This window comes from Haliotis rubra, unplaced genomic scaffold (assembly GCF_003918875.1).
Source record: "Haliotis rubra isolate DU_JTF1 unplaced genomic scaffold, ASM391887v1 Scf64, whole genome shotgun sequence".
Classification (NCBI taxonomy): Eukaryota; Metazoa; Mollusca; class Gastropoda; order Lepetellida; family Haliotidae; genus Haliotis; species Haliotis rubra.
In genome coordinates, this window is record NW_025767346.1 from 545,777 (window position 1) to 564,570 (window position 18,794).

Here is an 18,794-nt window from a genome sequence, read left to right on the forward strand (position 1 = left end):
AAGATACTCCAGTGATCAACAGCATGAGCATCGATCTGCGAAATTGGGAACCGATGACATGTGTCAACCAAGTCAGCGAGCCTGACCACCCGATCCCGTTAGTCGCCTCGTACCACAAGCATGGGTTACTGAAGATCAGTATTCTAACCCGGACCTTCATGGGTCTAGTGCCTGTATGATCTGGTGCTTGAGTGAGTAGGTTTTGTAAGTATTTCAGTTAAATCACCGCGAGACAGCTTGATATGTAGCTGCATTCCGTAGGCGTTTGGTGGGGGTATGTTCAGATCTATTTGGATTACAAGTAATTTGGTGATTCTGGAGGATTAACAGACTACACATACCCACAGTCGTATTTAGTATAAAAATGTGTGTCTTGGGCAGACAGATGCAGCATTTTAATGTTTGAAGTACTTTGAACTGCAGCCATGCTCAAACACAGACACACACAGGCACATGCAGACACACGGACACGCACATGCAGACACACAGACATACGGACACTGACGGACACAAACATACTGAGACACACGCACGCACACAGACATGGACACGCGCACACCAGTTCTAACTAGCTGTTGATTATTGATACAGTCAACCGGAAACTGCACTGAACCCGGGTATTGTCTTCTAATCACTGACGCATACCCGGAATTCCTAAACCCTCGGAAATGAGGTGACCCACCTGGCTTGCCAATATGACACACAGCCATTGACGCCTGTCGAGTGGAACGGCATAAACATGTGTGTCTCCAGTACATGGGTACACCTGAATGAACCCCTGGCGAAATTATGAGCACATTATATACAGCCCAGAAGTCTGTCTCACACTCCACATTACTGTCCCCTCCGCCCAGCACTGTCTGTACTGCTAAAGCCTCGTACATGAAGCAGGTCTAGATATACCTTCGGTTCAAAATGAATCCTGTTGTCTAACCCAGTGACAGACGTGTATGTTCAATAACCAAACCGCGACCTACCTCAAATGCTGAACATAGAGATTTTTCTGGGTAACATCTTCTTTTTATCCTTGAGTACTACGAGGGCTTGTTTTGGCCCTGTATTACCTGATGATTGGGCCAGAACAAGCCCTGAAAGTTTAACGTTGTACTCAAGAAAAGATTGAAGATGTAACCCAGAAAAATGTCTATGTTTTTACCTGATGGTGGGTCCAGAACAAGCCCTGAAACGTTGTACTCAAGAATAAAAAGGTGTAACCCAGAAAAATCTCTATATTCATCAAATAGCATCTTCTAAAATGCCAATCAAGCATCTATCTCAAATGCACTTGTGCCCACGCCATGCAATCCACGCGCACACCCAAACGCGCCGATCCAACCACTTACAACCAGACATACACCTCTCCATACCACCCCCTCTCCATACCAACATGCATCCGCACACATACTGAAAGCACACTCATAGTCTTATATAGGACAGGTCTTCAGTTCATGCGTGACACAAGGGCGAGTAATAATAGTCATACTAGCTATGTTCCAGGGTGGACGGGGGCGGTGGGGTAGTCTAGTGGTTAAAGCGTTGGCTCGTCACGCCGAAGACCCGGGTTCGAATCCCCACATGGGTACAATGAGTGAAGCCCATTTCTGGTGTCCCCCGCCGTGATATTGCTGGAATATTGCTAAAAGCGGCGTAAAACCAAACTCAGTCAGTCAGTCCAGGGTGGACGGTGGCCCGGGCTCGATTACACCCATGGGTACAATTCGTTTAGCCCCTTTCTGGTGTCCCCCGTCGTGATATTGCTGGAATATTGCTAAAGCTGAAATCTAAACTCACTCACTATATTCCAGGTATATTACTTTGGCTGTAAACATTTAAATCTAAACAAAACTACCAAACGCTAGATAGTCAAAACGTACTGCGAACGCGGATCTGTTTTCAAATTGTGAATTCCAATTAATGTTTTTCAACAATAAGCAATACAGTGTGTGATTACTTTAATGAAATGGGTGTAGTAATACAGTGTGTGATTACTTTAATGAAATGGGTGTGATCACGTCTGTGAGGCATTTAGCTGACCGATGTCACGTAAAATACATGCATAATTAATCTGAGTATCATTGAATTATTAAATTCTAAATAATTTTCTTCAGCAACACTATTATCGAATATTATTTACTCTAAGTGTTACCAAGGCAACTAAATATCACTCAGTATTTTTCTTTGCTAATAATTCTCGATTCGTTTCTCTCACTTTTTTCTCAAACATATGCGATTTACCTCATAATGGGGAGGGGCAGAGTAGGTGACCTTGCGTACCCCCAAACATAAATTTTACAATATCGTGAGAACCTTTCAATGAAGTCATACCCAAGAATAGAAACGTACGCCTGAAATCCGATTGATGTCAAAGGTCGCCATTGTGGCAATCGTCACGCCCCGTCGGCGCGTTAAATTGATACCCGTGATGAATGTCGAGATAGGTACCCCGACAAAGCCACAACACATATGTATTATTGTAATGCATAATTCATGTGGACATATAATACGGATTAGTATTTAAGTGGGAGTAGGGAAACATGATGGATTGTCGTGAATATATCAACCGAGATTGTATTTTAAATATCGTGTAGAGGTGTTACAAAGTGACAGGACTACAAGGTAATAAGTTTCCCTAGTGAAGAGTACATCGTTCTCACACAAAAACTGGGCCAGGCCTACATCAAGGCATCTGGGATAATGTCAACATTAGAAACGTGTATGTGACATAGGTATCTGGAGAAGAGGGAGGACGGGGGGTTGAGTGACTGAGAAAAGATAGACAGAGGGAGAGAGAGGAGAGGGGGGAGAGAGGAAAGAGGAGAGAGAACGGAGGAGAGAGAGAGACAGGAAGGGGAGAAGAGGGGGAGAGAGGAGAGAGAGAGAGCGAATGTGTCCTGAAAAAAAAGCTGAAGTATGATTCAAAATTTCAATTTAATGCAAGATGGTTCAGTCCCTTTAAATTAAACTGAGCATAAAAACAAAGTCTAAACAACATTTATGTCCCACTTTAGTTTTAATACATCCAAAATGAGCTGAACGGTTCTGTAGACACGATAAATACTGCGTCGCGTCATATGCATACTGCGCCGCTTGACAGATGAAGAGAATGATGCTCAACTCAACTCTGAAATTTGATATGTCCTTTATAAAGCGGTGAGAGCCACCATGGTCACGATTTATACAGCGTAGAAGGTGTAGATGTCATAGATAGACAGACAGTACTTAGGGGGACGAGTTGGAACTGAGTCAACACACTTAGCCTCGTTTTGACCCCTGTGAAATCACGTACGTACTCTTGCTTCGATTCACCTGTGACTGTCACTCGTCACGAAGTGTACAGATCCGTTGTGGGTTTTTTGTTGATCTCATCACGATTTTATTATGGCGTTGGTCATGGTGACATCAATATGTGTTGCGGTAGAAGGTATTTCCCAATATTTACACGTTACTTGAAACGTTTGTTTAGTTTTGGTTAGGTTGGCTTGTTTGTTAGGCAGAGTTCTTTTCTGTTTTGTACTTTTATCTTTTTGTTTGTTTTTTCTTTGGTCGGGGTATTTATTGCAATAGAAGGGGTTGGCAACTCAGCAATATTCCAGCTTTATGGCGACCGTCTTTAAAACACGTAGAGAGTTACAGTGTTACGGAGGTCTTACATACCGAATTGGCAGTGATGTAGTCGAGTGGTTGAAGCGTTCGCTCGTCACGCCGAGGACCGTTCGATCCCCCACATGGGTACAATGTGTGAAGCCCATTTCTGGTACTCCCGGTGTTTCAGGAATATTGCCAAAATCAGCGCAAAACCATACTCACTCACTGAAAACCACAGGTGTCTAACGCTGACTTTAGCTTGCTGAGCAATTGTCGGTATGGTATTCAGAGGCAATGATTCAAACGCCAAGTCGGACTAGTTTTAGAGGACTTAAGATCGTTAATAGGTCATGTACGATTGACCGATATTTTCAATACACTTTCATCTTAATATGAACGTTACAGAATAGAGGTGATTCTAATAATAGCACTAAGTGTCCACCTATTTTGTCACGTATAAATAAATACACATAACCGTATACAAAGACACATTGAAATCCGTGATTCGTTAATCCAGAAAGCTGTTAATCCTTGCGGTTTTACTGGGATCATTGCTGTCCGGATTGAAGAAGGAACTATACACGAATGAGTGAGTGAGTGAGTTTTAGTTTTACGGTGCACTCAGCAATATTCCAGCTATATAGCAGCAATCTGTAAATAATCGAGTCTGGACCAGACAATCCAGTGATCAACCGCATGAGCATCGATCTTCGCATGGGATACGATGACGTGTCAACTAAGTTAGCGAGCCTGACCATCCGATCCCGTTAGTCGCCTCTTACGACAACACTTGTACTACTTCGTTACCAATACCAGTTCGATTGTTGCAACTGCATCACAGAATACCAGTGATATAATATCTATCATTCCAGACAATACCAGTGATATACCATGATTCGCGACAATACCGGTGATTTACCATGCTTCCAGACAATACCAGTGGTATACCATGATTCCGGACAATACTAATGATATACATGTACCATGATTCCAAGCAATACCTGTGATATACCATGCTTCCAGACAATACCTATGATATATCATGCTTCCAGACAATACCTATGATATGCCATGATTCCACGCAATACTTGTGATTTACCATGATTCCAGTCATTACCAGTTGGTATACCATGATTCCATGGGGGAAGGGGGGTGTTACGATGATTGTTATGGAATAGAATGTACAATGTGAATGACACCCGCCCCTCCTCCTCAAAATGTATGTAAAATAAAGTGATCCCCTTGCATCTCATGTACAAAATTAGTGAGCCCCTCCCCTAGTACATGTGTACAACTTTGATGACTCCTCCCTACCTCCCCAGGACAAAATGGGTAACAACCCACCCACCCCCTTTTAAAATCACCATCATCATCACACACACACACACACACACACACACACACACATATATATATATATATATATATATATATAAATTATAACGGTCCCTTAGCAAGCAGTAAACAGATCAGTTACGGGAGATCGAAATCTATAAAGAGAGCAGTTTAGTATTTATCAAGTATAGATACAAAAGAGAGAATTTTAATATCAGCACTGTATTATAAATGAAAAGTAAACCGATTTAAACCATAGATCAGATGATAACAGCACACAGAGATGAAATCACCCATGGGTGTCAAAGGTGTTTCGATGCGCAGCATCTAAAGTTCATAGGTTGTGCTCTTCTTGCATGTTTAATCCCGTATGAACGACTAATTCAGCACTGGATCAATGTTTTCTTTACAGAAATCGCAAAAGTTTTAATCTCTGCCAATGCCGATCTTGACCCGTTGCAGTTCTCTGAGCTGATTAGGGAAGGTGGAGTAGCCTAGTGGTTAAGACGTTCGCTCGTCACGCCGAAGACCCGGGTTCGATTCCCCACATGGGTACAACGTGTGAAGCCCATTTCTGGTGTCCCCCGCCGTGCTATTGCAGGAATATTGCTAAAAGCAGCGTAAAACTAAACTCACTCACTCACTCTGAGTTGACAAGCCGTTTTCTATTTCCCGGGACGGGGGTAACCAAGTGGTTAAAGCGTTCGCTCGTCACGCCGAACATACGTTCTATTACATACATGGGTACAATGTGTGATGCCCATGTTTGGTTTACCTCGCCGTGAAATTGCTGAATGCGGCGTAAAATCATATTCATCCACTCGCTCTTTCCTTGTGACATATAACCTATCAAAATAGCCCCAAACAACATTCCCCGTCGCTAACAAAACATCTCGGATCAAACCCACCATTTTGTCTCAGATGCATATCTTTCGCTTGTTTCCCTCGGGACTTTCCACGATCCGAATGGGTAGGTTCACAATTTGTGTGTCCACAGTATATCATGTTTCTGAACGCGGTAGAGGATGGGCGTGTGAAATGTTCATTTTAGTTCATATCTTTTCAGTAAGTAGCAGAATTATGTTATATAACCATTTAATGAACGTCATGCTGAGTATAAGGTCCCTTAGTTGCCCCATACCAGACAAAGCGTTCTTTTGTTAAGGGTATATTTACACTGTTGGGTGAATAGGTCGTCTTACCCAGATGCATAGACACTGTAGGTTGTCTATTGCGCTCGGAGGGTGACGAGGGAAGGGGTCAGATCACGAATTCAATAATTGAACATACTTATAAATGAGACGTCCATTGTAAATTTAGAAGCACTTCTTTTTCTTGTGACAAGAACATTTCAGGAGATTATCGACACGTCTTGTCTGCCATGACTGATTTGAAGTGAAACTAATCTGAATTTGTAATCATTTAATAGTTTTTTTCGGTCAGTAGTCGCGAAATGTCGTTAATAATAATAATAATAAATGTGCATTTATAATGCGCGCAATCCAGAGAGATATGCCTGCTCAAGGCGCTACAATGGGAATGTATAAAGATAAAAGTCAGGGAGTGTTGAGTGGAGTTAAATGTCACTGTGATACTTGGAGAACATATGGGTCTTTAGTCTTAATTTGAATTTCTCAAAGGTTGGACACAGTTTCAACTCTGATGGAAGTGAGTTCCAGAGGATAGGGGCAGTGCTGGAGAAGGATCTGGAGCCAAATGTCTTGAGTCGATATTTAGGAACTTGGAGGAGATTTTGGTCACTTGATCGGAGTTTACTTGCTGGAGTGTGTGGAGTCAAGAGTTCAGATAGATAGTCAGGGCTGGTGTTATGGAGGCATCGATATGTGATACAGAGAAGCTTGAACTCTATTCTAGCTTTTACTGGCAACCAGTGGAGGTCTCTGAGCACTGGTGTCATGTGCACATGTCTTGGTGTTCTTGTGATGACCCGTGCTGCAGAATTTTGCAGCACCTGTAGCTTAGATAGCAGTTTACCACTGATGCCCTGAAGCAAACTGTTGCAGTAATCTAGTCTTGATGTTATTAGACCATGGGCAAGTACCTTTGCAGCTTCTGCGGTTATTAAGTGTCGAATGTTGCTGATGGATCGGAGATGATAATAACAGGTTCTACTGATGTGGGTAACCTGTTTCTCCATGGAGAGGTGTGAGTCCAGAAATACTCCCAGATCTTTAAGGTGGTCACTGAGAACTATTTCCGTGTCCGTTAAACCGTTAGCTTGCCGTGATAAGCCGAAATATTGCCAACGGTGGCATCACTCACTCACTCACTCACTCACTCATTTTGGGTTTTAGTAACAGTGTTTAGGCCATATGTTTTAATTCTCTGAACCCAGTGAACATCCGGGTTAGAATTAATGTTCACCAACCCATGCTTGTCGTAAGAGGCGACTAACAGGATCGGGTGGTCAGACTCGCTGACTTGGTTGACACATGTCATCGTATCTGAGTTTCACAGATCGATGCTCATGATGTTGATCACTGGATTGTCTGGTCCAGACTCGATTATTTACAGACCACATCAGTATAGCTGTAATATTGCTGATTGCTGAGTGCGGCGTTGTACAAAAAACAATCAATCAAATGCATAAAGACACATGTCAAGATAATTATAACTTGTAAAATGGTTCTTGTGATGTGTTAATAAGGACGAAGTATGTTTCACAAGCAAATAAACAAAATAAACACTGGGAACTTATCACGGCACAGTGACCTTAGGCGCCACAAAGGTCATTATGCACAGTTCCGCCCCCTTATCTATTCCCGGATCCACAGTTCATTGCTATGAGTACTAGATTCGATCCGACTGTGGTCCCTGATCTCTTAACACAATACTCGGAATTACGGAATTAACCAAAGTAGTACACTATAATTTCTGTTATATATTCCAATTTGTCCATAGACTTGTTTCCGACTAGACAGGCACCGATCTAAGCACGAGTCCATTCAAGGGTTAACGTTATAATCCACACAATGTCACTTCCCTTTCAGACGGGAAACAGCGCTATGGCAACAGCCCACAGGATCCGAGACAAGCATCTGACGTGCAGCATTTGCTTCGAACTGTATACGCGCCCAAAGACGTTGCCGTGCATGCACTCTTTCTGTGAACACTGCTTGGAGAACCACATTCTGGCAAAGCGAGATGACAAGGGGTTCGGATGCCCCATGTGCAACACCCACACCCTCATGCCCGACCCTGCTGCCCCTCCCGACAAATGGGCGTCCCAGTTCAAGACAGATTTCAAGCTGGTTGGCATGCTCGAGGAGATATTTCAAATTGAGCAAGGTGTGTAGTAATAGGATTTGTTTGAGTGGCATTCTAGAAGTTGGTGGTATAGAGATGACAAAACTGTATGGATGTTCAACTTCTCTATATTCACAATAAGGACATTTCGGTATAGTTTCTTATACCGTTTTCGAGCATATGAGGGAATGATGGGGTACACCAGTCTATATACAAGAGGTGAGGTGAGGTGAAATTGGGTTTTACGTCGTGCTTGAGAATATTTGACGATGTGCATGCGTGTGTATGTGTATGTGCAGCTGCTTGTACTAGCCCAGACTTAAGCTGGTTTTATAGTGCTAGCCCACTGAGATACCATGCCGCAGTGAAGCATGAATACCCCACTCAGACACATTATACTGACTCCGAGCCGACCAGTCCTTGTTGTACCCATTAATGCCGAGCGCCAGGCAGGGACCAACAAGTACCATATTTTAACGTCTTTTTGTATGACGCGGTCGGGGATCGAACCCACGACCTTCCGCTCTCCGGGCGGACGCTCTAACCACTACACCACGGAGGCGGTATCTATAAACAAGATACATGTACATATGATCATGAGATAACAATAACAAAGGTTGGATAACAAAGCATCAGAGAAAGTTACATGATGAGTTGTGATAACATGATGAAGAGCTAAAATAACATAAATGAGATGAGAGGATTACCATGACAATTAGTGAAGGTGAGTTAATTAGGCAGAAGCCAAGGAGGTGAGGGATTAATTAGAGGGAAACCTCTACAGGGTTTAACGGGTTTAATTGGGTTTAACGTCGTGCTTGAGAATATTTCGCTCATATGACGACGTGCATGCGCGTGTATGTGTATGTGCGGCTGCTTGTACTAGCAGGTTTTATAGTGCTAGCCCACTGAGATACCATGCCGCAGTGAAGCATGAATACCACACTCAGACACATTATACTGACTCCGAGCCAACCAGTCCTTGTTGTACCCATTAATGCCGAGCGCCAGGCAGGGACCAACAAGTACCATATTTTAACGTCTTTTGGTATGACGCGGTCGGGGATCGAACCCACGACCTTCCGCTCTCCGGGCGGACGCTCTAACCACTACACCACGGAGGCGGTATCTATAAACAAGATACATGTACATATGATCATGAGATAACAATAACAAAGGTTGATAACAAAGCATCAGAGAAAGTTACATGATGAGTTGTGATAACATGATGAAGAGCTAAAATAACATAAAATGAGGATGAGAGGATTACCATGACAATTAGTGAAGGTGAGTTAATTAGGCAGAAGCCAAGGAGGTGAGGGATTAATTAGAGGGAAACCTCTACAGGGTTTAACGGGTTTAATTGGGTTTAACGTCGTGCTTGAGAATATTTCGCTCATATGACGACGTGCATGCGCGTGTATGTGTATGTGCGGCTGCTTGTACTAGCAGGTTTTATAGTGCTAGCCCACTGAGATACCATGCCGCAGTGAAGCATGAATACCACACTCAGACACATTATACTGACTCCGAGCCAACCAGTCCTTGTTGTACCCATTAATGCCGAGCGCCAGGCAGGGACCAACAAGTACCATATTTTATCGTCTTTTGGTATGACGCGGTCGGGGATCGAACCCACGACCTTCCGCTCTCCGGGCGGACGCTCTAACCACTACACCACGGAGACAGTCGTAGGCTGATGGGATCGAATAGCCATGATCCCTGTTAATAGAGGGGTTACAACGGCGTATTTGTAAAGCTTCGGCCAATTTGCGCTGAGTGTAATCATGATCCACCTTTGTCTGTACTGACTATGATGTGGTCTAGTGAACACTACCACATGAAGAGTAGTAGTAACTTCAATATTTTAAAATAGCTAGTTTGACAAATACTTTAATTCAAAAATGCTCCCAGCAGTTTGTATGAAGACGACCCGTGAAGATTCGGGTGCGAATTGGTCTTCAGCAAACTATGCTTGTGGTATGAGGCCGCTCACGAACATGAGTTAAGACCATCAGTGTGCAGTATAACTGTCATTGTCTCTGAGTTAAAATACCGGTGAAGGTCCGGGTTAGAATTCGTCTTCTGTAAATAATGCTTGTCAAAGGAGGCGACTAACGGGATCGGGAGGTCAGGCTCTCTGACTTATTGACACATGTCATCGTATCCCAATTTCTTTGATCACAGGATTGTCTGGTCCAGATTCGATTCTTTACAGTCGGCCGCTGTTGACGCATGTCATCGGTTCCCAATTGCGTAGATCGATGCTCATGCTGTTGGTCACTGGATTGTCTGGTCAAGACTCGAATATTTACAGACCGCCGTCATATAGCTGGAATAATGCTGAGTGCGGCGTAAAACAAAAAACATAAATCAAATGCATAAAGACACATGTCAAGATAATTGTAACTTGTAAAATGGTTCTTGTGATGTGTTACAGAGAGGAGCGTGGTGAAGGATGCCAAAAAGCTGAACCAATTGTTGGACGACCTACGGTCCAGCGAAAACACCCTTCTGGACAAGATCGAGATCGACAAGCTAGCCCTGTCAAAGATCAGTGTGGACCAGGATGAGATCTCGCAGCAAATCTCGGACGTCTTCTCCACCATCAAGATGAAGATTCAGAGGAAGGAAGAAGCACTAAAACAACGCCTCAATCAGCTCTGTGTTCAAAGAAAAGACATTGTGTCGCGCAGCTGGCTTAGCAAACAGAAGTTGATTGATCAGATAAACTCCCAAATAGAGGTCGGCGAGAAGCTGACCTCTATGGCGGTCAAGGACACTTCTGAAGGTGAGGTGGAGAAGTTCCACGAAACGCAAGCCCAGTTTAAGAAAGCAGTGGATAATGCCACCAGTGTCAGTCTTCCTAATGTGGAACTCAATCTGAAACAGGAAGATATAACCAGATTTGATTCGTTAGTATTTTGTGATATACGGCAACTGAAGGCTGAATCTGACAAGTCTGTTTCAAATACGGACAAAGAAATTACCGGTGTTGTTCCAGAAAAGTCAAAGTCCGGTGAGGCTAAAGCCGTCAAAGAAGTGAAATCGGTTAAAACGTTTAAAGCACCTCAGCCACCTCAAAAAGTGCCAGCCCAGATTATCCTACCCCAAACATCTACATCCGGGGAACCGGCACGTCCGCCATTGGTCGCCATTTTGACACCGACGAAGGACGACTGTGACAAGGAGCCAGAATACCAGGATGTTGTAGTTCTTCGGGAATCGAAGATTCAAATTGTTGTAGTTAGTGACTACAACAATAAAAGGGTTGTAGCTATATACGTTCAGCAAGGAAGTAAGACTCAGAAATCGATCAAATTAGACGGGAACCCCACACGGTTGTGTACACTGGATTCAACAAAAGTCGGCGTCAGCTGCAGCGATCCGTACCAGGTGATCGTAGTAACTGTTCACCCAGAACTGAAGCAGGTCGCGACAATCAACACAACCATCAACAACCTCGGGATCGCTGCCCTCAACCCAAACACTCTCGCAATATCCAACAAAAATAAAATCAGTGTTGTCACAACCACTGGGTCCATCCTGAAGGAATTCAAGACCAAGGTGGACAGTTCTTTCTACTCCATGAGCTGGTACATGGCGACGACGCCGACGGGGAGCATCATCGTGTCAGACAGCTACGCGGAGGTGATCTCCTGCGTCACCCCAACGGGGCAGACGTTGTGGCAGTGGAAGACGCCGGCGGGAACACCACCGTCGGGGGTAGCTTGTGACAAGCAGGGCAGGATCTACGTGGTTCTGTCGAGTATCAGAGAGGTCCATAGACTGAGCCAGACGGGACAGTATCTTGGGGTTGTCCTCAATAAGGACGATGATTTGGTGCTTCCATCGGCTATGGACATTGATCAGTTCGGTCAGTGGTACATGCTAAAGAAATCCCGCCAAATCCAAATCTTCAAACCACTTGCAAACTGATGCGTTTGGACTATGGCGTCAACGGAGTAAGGGTAATGGTAAGGCCCGGCAAGTGCCAAGCTACTTGCCCAATGGTGCCAATGGTCTCTGCCCAAAGAAATCATAGCTCAACGATGTCTGCAAGCTCTCATTAAAATTTCCGTGCTACAGCTGCAGTTCTATGCTCGCGTTGTGTAACACACACGTGTTACGCCCTTATACCCCCGTCACACTTGAGTCGGAATGAACCGGAATGCTGTCGGAATGAAAAATTCTGGAGATTCCTGGAAATTGGAACTGAAGTCTAAAACTTCATACTGCATTCCGAATGCATTCCAACTATTCGGGTCAATTCTTGTAACATGCCCGAATAGTTTGAACATGTTCAAAACTTTCGAGGTACATTCGAAGTGGCATTTGAGTGCATTCGAACTGCATTCTAAGTATTCCTACTGCATTCTAAGTGCATTCTAAGTATTCCTACTGCATTCTAAGTATTCCTACTGCATTCTAACTGCATTCTAAGTATTCCTACTGCATTCTAAGTATTCCTACTGCATTCTAACTGCATTCTAAGTATTCCTACTGCATTCTAACTGCATACTAAGTATCCTACTGCATTCTAACTGCATTCTAAGTATTCTTACTGCATTCTAAGTATTCCTACTGCATTCGAACTGCATTCTAAGTATTCCTACTGCATTCGAACTGCATTCCAAGTATTCTTACTGCATTCGAACTGCATTCTAAGTATTCTTACTGCATTCTAAATATTCTTAACATATTCGAGGGAGAATAGAAAAGAGACAAGCCACTTCAAATCCCGTTAGAATGTCTCGAATGCGCCTGGAATGAGACGGAATGTATCTCGATTGCTGCTTGACTTCAGGTGGAATGTTATTCAATTGTATCGGAATATTTCGATTGAAGTTGGAATACAGCTCGAATGTACCTCGAATACAACTGGAATACATTCAGAACGTCCCGAATGCTCTTCAAATGAGCCCTGACGTCATCAGAACACCGCCGAATCGCATAAAAACGTGGCCACCTGTCACTGAAACGTCTGATAGCATTTGGGAGTCGCATGCTTACAAAGCTTGAAAAAAATGTTTATTTTGACATTCTCTCCTGAATGCGGTCCGAGTTTTGGATATATACTTTTCTGGCTGATTCTCCTTGATTCCTATCAATCCGAAATAAGTGTGAAGTTGTCTTTATCTCAAGCGCCTCCCACTTGCCCCCACACCCCACACCCCACACCCCACACCCCACACCCCAACCCCAACACACTCCCCAAGTTTTATAAAGGAATGGTATACTAAGAGCGCCCCAATTACAATATTGTAACATCGACTGTCTCGGACTACTGAACAGTCATATCGGAAAGATGTATTTATTGAATCACTTCTTGTTTATTGGATTATGTAACTATTGCTGTCATCGGGTTTAAATTCAAGTTATTCAACTTTGACTTTGCAATTCAACTCCGATTTGCATTTATACCCACGGACATGCGTTGGAGAACTGTGCATGACGTTGTTAACGTGTAGATAACCAGATATAGCTCATTGTAATGATCACTATACAGCATTACACTAAGTGAAATTGTTTGCACGGCAAAGGACAATATAGACTTCCCTATGACATGACAATCGTTAGCAAATGTGAAGTGAAGACACTCGCGGGCACACAGCACGCTGACATGCTGATATCACCATCGAATAACAATTTTGTTGTTTCACTTGTAGCCACTAATTAAACATGAATTTCTGTTGCTCGACAATATATTAATCTGGAATTGGTGTGAACTTGGGAGCCACATAAACGGCACCTCTGTTGATTTTTGTTATATTAATTGAAAACATAAGTTTACAGCTTTTCAAAATTAAATTAAATTCATTACTTTTTCAAGTTTTCACTGAACCAATTTATTTTTACTTTTACACAAATATTCCTAGCCAGAGATTACAAATGCGTACAGAAATAAACGATGAATCATGAGGTCCATGGATCTCCATATTCAGACCAAGATTTCAACACAAGCTTTGGATCATTATCAAATCTAGCAACAGTTCTTTAAACTTTGAAGACAAATCTCACCATTCTTTCGCTAGCCCCTCGTGTTTTTAGTTATGTCTACCTTCGCCATATTTAATCAAGAATAAAATGTAGCCGGCTGGATAAAAGTATTTAGAAGCTTAATGATGCATAGAATCGTTTGAGAGTACCCAAGTACAACTTGTGTGGCAAGTGTTTGAACAAAGAATGTTATATTCTGAGCCAACTGTACAACACAACGGAAGTTAAGGAACACCAGGCCAGCTATTCTCGAAACGTTCGTAGCCCAACGAACTTATTAAGCCCACTCTTAACACATTGGCTACGATCAAAGTTAAGAATTCTTACGGATACGAATGTTTCGAGAATAAGAACTGTTGTCAGATGACTGTGGTAACTATAGGGAACTGTTGGCAACTGTAACCCGCAATATTGAGCATGTTCTTCAACTTGACTTAGGTACTGTATCTACTGAATTGTGGCAATATTCGGGCAGTCGTAGATCCATATCACCTGACTGGGTTTTCCGGTTCATCGATCACTTGATTGTCTGGTTTAGTTACAGGCAGTACTGCTGTCCGGCGTCAGGCAAAACATAATTCCATTTTTATTTCAAATTATGTGAATGGCGGGTGCTACTGATAGGGCAGGGTATGTTTACCCTATTTTCGAACACCTGGTGTAATCACTGATTTTCAGTGATTCATTCATATATTTCTCACAGCTATTTTGCCCTTTACACAACCGCAATCTGTTCCTGGAGGTGTCCAAGACTGGGTATTATTTTGCACTACACAAGAGTGAGTGAGTGAGTTTAGTTTTACGCCGCACTCAGCAACATTCCAGCTATATGGCGGCGGTCTGTAAATAATTGAGTCTGGACCAGACAATCTAGTGATCAACAGGATGAGCATCGATCTTCGCAATTGGGAACCGATGACATGTGTCAACCAAGTCAGCGAGTCTGACCACCCGATCCCGTTAGTCGCCTCTTACGACAAGCATGGGTTACTGAAGGCTCATTCTAACCCGGACCGTCACGAATCTCTTTTTCTCAACGACGAGAATGAGCGAGTGGCTGACTCACAGCGTAAGTGTGAGTGAGTGAGTGCCTGCGAGTGGGTGAGTTCAGTTTTACGCCGCATTCAGCAATATTCCAATATGGCGGCGGTCTGTAAATAATTGAGTCTGGACCAGACAATCCAGTGATCAACAGCATGAGCATCGATCTGCGCAATTGGGAACCGATGACATGTGTCAACCAAGTCAGCGAGCCTGACCACCCGATCCCGTTAGTCGCCTCTTACGACAAGCATAGACGCCTTTTGTGGCAAGCATGGGTTGCTGAAGACCTATTCTACCCCGGATCTTCACGGGTCCACTACACAAGAGAAACCAGGAATAACTTTGAATTCCCATAAATCTATTTCTGAAAAATAAAAAATGGTTAAAGCGTCCGTTCGTCACGCAGAAGGCCTCACAAGGGTACAATGTGTTCAAATCCCATTTCTGGCGTCACCCACCGTGACATGGCTGGAATATTGCTAACAGCGGCGTAAAACTAAACTCACTCACTGTTCTATGATACAGCCAAGGCTTAATTGTTTGTATATGTTGGAAATAGTCAAGGAATATATGTTCAGGTTTTGTGCACAAAAAGACAAAACTGAAAAACAAATACAAAAGATACTTCCCTACTGACTGCGTGGGTACAGTGAATGATGGCCGGGTCACTGTAATGCTTAAATCTATGTTCTAAATTATTTTCGAAATATATATATGTGAAATATATGTTATACTTGTTGCGTGTATTTCGTTCTACGAAATGTGTATTCAATGTCAAACAGTATGAATAAACACATATAGTTCCCGCCTCTATTGTGTCTTTCCCGCCCAATGGCATCGGTTTCAGCGAAAAATCGAGACTGGTTATCTCCTGGCTTTGACGTTTTTGGTGTTACGTGTTGAAGCCCAAGTTGAAGCTGAAGTTAACCAGAAATTAGTCTCTGTTAAAGAACTCGATGTAAAATTAACTAAAAACAAATCTATTTGATGTATTAAAACATTTGTGTTCTAAACTAATTTCTAAACACAGTTTACACTTAAATTTAAAAATATTTTAACCACCATATTTTAACGTCTTTTGGTATGGCGCCGTCGGGGATCCACTCCTTAACCTAGACATTCGATCTACCAACCGCAGAGGCCCTCAATCTGACACAGATACAATTGATATCACGATATGATTGGTCAAACTAGGCATATACATATACCGCCGTCGCGGAGTCTCCATTTGTTTGGTTTATTGCTGAAAGGTCACGGTGACCTGTATGCAAATGTGTTTGCTCGGAAAAGCAGCCATTCACCAAACATATTTTTGGGTATATGTCAGCTAGAAGGAAATCTTTTATGATGTTGATTTTTATATGATAATTGAAAATTACCAAGCTGTGATTCATAAGCACCGAAATAAAATATTATCATTTTTGATGCAGTTAATGTATTTGAATGCCTTTACTTCAGCATTCGAAATTAACATCAGCCTGAAAACCACTCGGATCCTCAGCTTTTGTTTTCTGCAGGTCCTTATGGCCGACAGCTTTTTCATCCCCAGTAACTAGAAGCATTATTTTTCAGAAAATATCATCCTGTAATTTCTAGTTTTTAAGTCGATCAGCAGCTGTTGTCTGTAAGTGAAATGACTATTATTTTGTAGGAAGCAATTTAGATCACTGAGATGTGATCTTTAACCTCGAACACGTTATTTGAATGCATTGCAAACCCCATACTGATAGGGTATCGCTTTCAGTTCATTTACGATGGAAGACGATAAATGGTGGTGTGCAGTTTGTAAGGTGTCACGTTGTTTGTTTGCTGGGAATTACTTATATTGTAGCTAAAATATAAGACCTACACATACTGATCAGGACCCACAAATTTTTATGGTTCTGGGCCTAGGTTTTCGAAGCTCTCTTAGCGCTAGGATAGTTGTAAGTTAATGCTAATGTATGGCACTTACGACTATCTTAGTGCTAAGAGAGCTTCGAAAATCGAGGCCCTGGGTTCTTAGAGCCTGCACTCTTTACGGTTAAGGGCAAACACTGCTTCCTTGCACATTTGCAAAATTAACAAGCATTTTGTTCAAGCAAAGTAAGACACAACTCGAGATTTGAAAAACAGATTTGGTTTCACATCTCCTGTTTGAATAATTAAATTCTTGATAGCATATATATTAATCAGCGAGCAGGAACAGAAGGCTGTGAAATTAAAGGTTGTTATGCTCAGTTATTGCACAGATTTTGTGTAGTGAGTAAAAAGCTCTGGTCCCAAAACTGACCCTTGAAGAATACCACACTTCAATGAGATTTCTTCCGTTACAGTCGGTCGGGTACATAGTAATGAAACCATTTAAGGTTGTTCATGTTAATCCAATTTTAAGCTCCAGTCGATTGGACTAATTGTGACCAATGACACCAGAAGAACTGAAATAAATCATGACATCACGCGTTGTACTAACTTGTAAAACACTTGGCTCAGACTAAAAATATATTTTTCAAGTACATCCAGTCGAAGGCAAAATTTGTTTGTTTCTTAATAAAAATAGTTGAACATTTATTAAGCTGACCTGTTATTTCGTAATGAGTGTACAATGGCAGGGGTGATTTGGTCCACCAGGGCATATAGTTCCGCGGCGGGGAAGAGAACGGACGCCTTTAACAAAAAAGTTCTTGGAACCAATGAAATATCGCATCGTTAAACAGTGAAAATTAATTTTTCAAAATCTCCCATTTCACTGATTTTTGTTCTCAAGATCTCCTGATAAAATTCTAAATGTAGTTTTTACGAATAATTGAAAATGCCATCTGTTTTAAAAGTCATCGGAAAAGGTAAATAATTCATAATAGATTAAAGTTCGAAATCATTTCAATATTCATGAGAAAAATCTGTTCAGACTGCCTGCCTGAGTTTGGCTTTACGCCGCTTTTAGCAATATTCCAGCAACATCACGGCGGGGGACACCAGAAATGGGCTTCACACATTGTACCCATGTGGGGATTCGAACCCGGGTCATCGGCGTGACGAGCCAACGCTTTAACCATTAGGCTACCCCACCGCCCCCAGAAAAAATCTGTTCAGACGTGTTGATTGTACTATTTTGAGTATGAGTTTATGGATGATGGTAGTAGCGCATTTCCTTCACCGCCGGAGGGCGGTGGGGTAGCCTATTAGTTAAAGCGTAGGCTCGTCACGCCGAAGACCCGGGTTCGAATCCCCACATGGGTACAATGTGTGAAGCCCATTTCTGGTGTCCCCCGCCGTGATTTTGCTGGAATATTGCTAAAAGCGGCGTAAAACCAAACTCAGTCAGTCAGTCAGTCAGTCAGTCCTTCACCGCCGGCAGAAGCTGTCACAAACACATGCAAAGGCAATGTAATTTTTCACCAGGAAACAGCAGGTACAAGATAAAATGGGGAATTACATCGGATACCATATTTGGTATTGATATGTGATGCATCTAATTTGAAAATGTCCTCCACAAAATTGCTACCATTAAACCTCTTAAAATATTGATCAAACAACTTTAGAGAAAACGTCTTTGCCATTATACCTCACAAATTTTGAAATCT

At 42.5% G+C, this 18,794-nt stretch overlaps 1 protein-coding gene across 1 annotated transcript in view; it reads left to right on the forward strand.

The window, feature by feature from the left end:
* LOC124256794 (E3 ubiquitin-protein ligase TRIM56-like) overlaps nt 1-12,519 on the forward strand; it is a 17,233-nt gene extending 4,714 nt beyond the window's left edge. The window contains exons 2-3 of the mRNA XM_046690749.1: nt 7,932-8,229; nt 10,628-12,519. Of these exons, the coding sequence (XP_046546705.1) occupies nt 7,947-8,229; nt 10,628-12,126 (1,782 nt within the window). The 5' untranslated portion in view covers nt 7,932-7,946 and the 3' untranslated portion in view covers nt 12,127-12,519. The remainder of the gene's footprint in view (nt 1-7,931; nt 8,230-10,627) is intronic.
* The last annotated feature ends 6,275 nt before the right edge of the window (nt 12,520-18,794 follow it).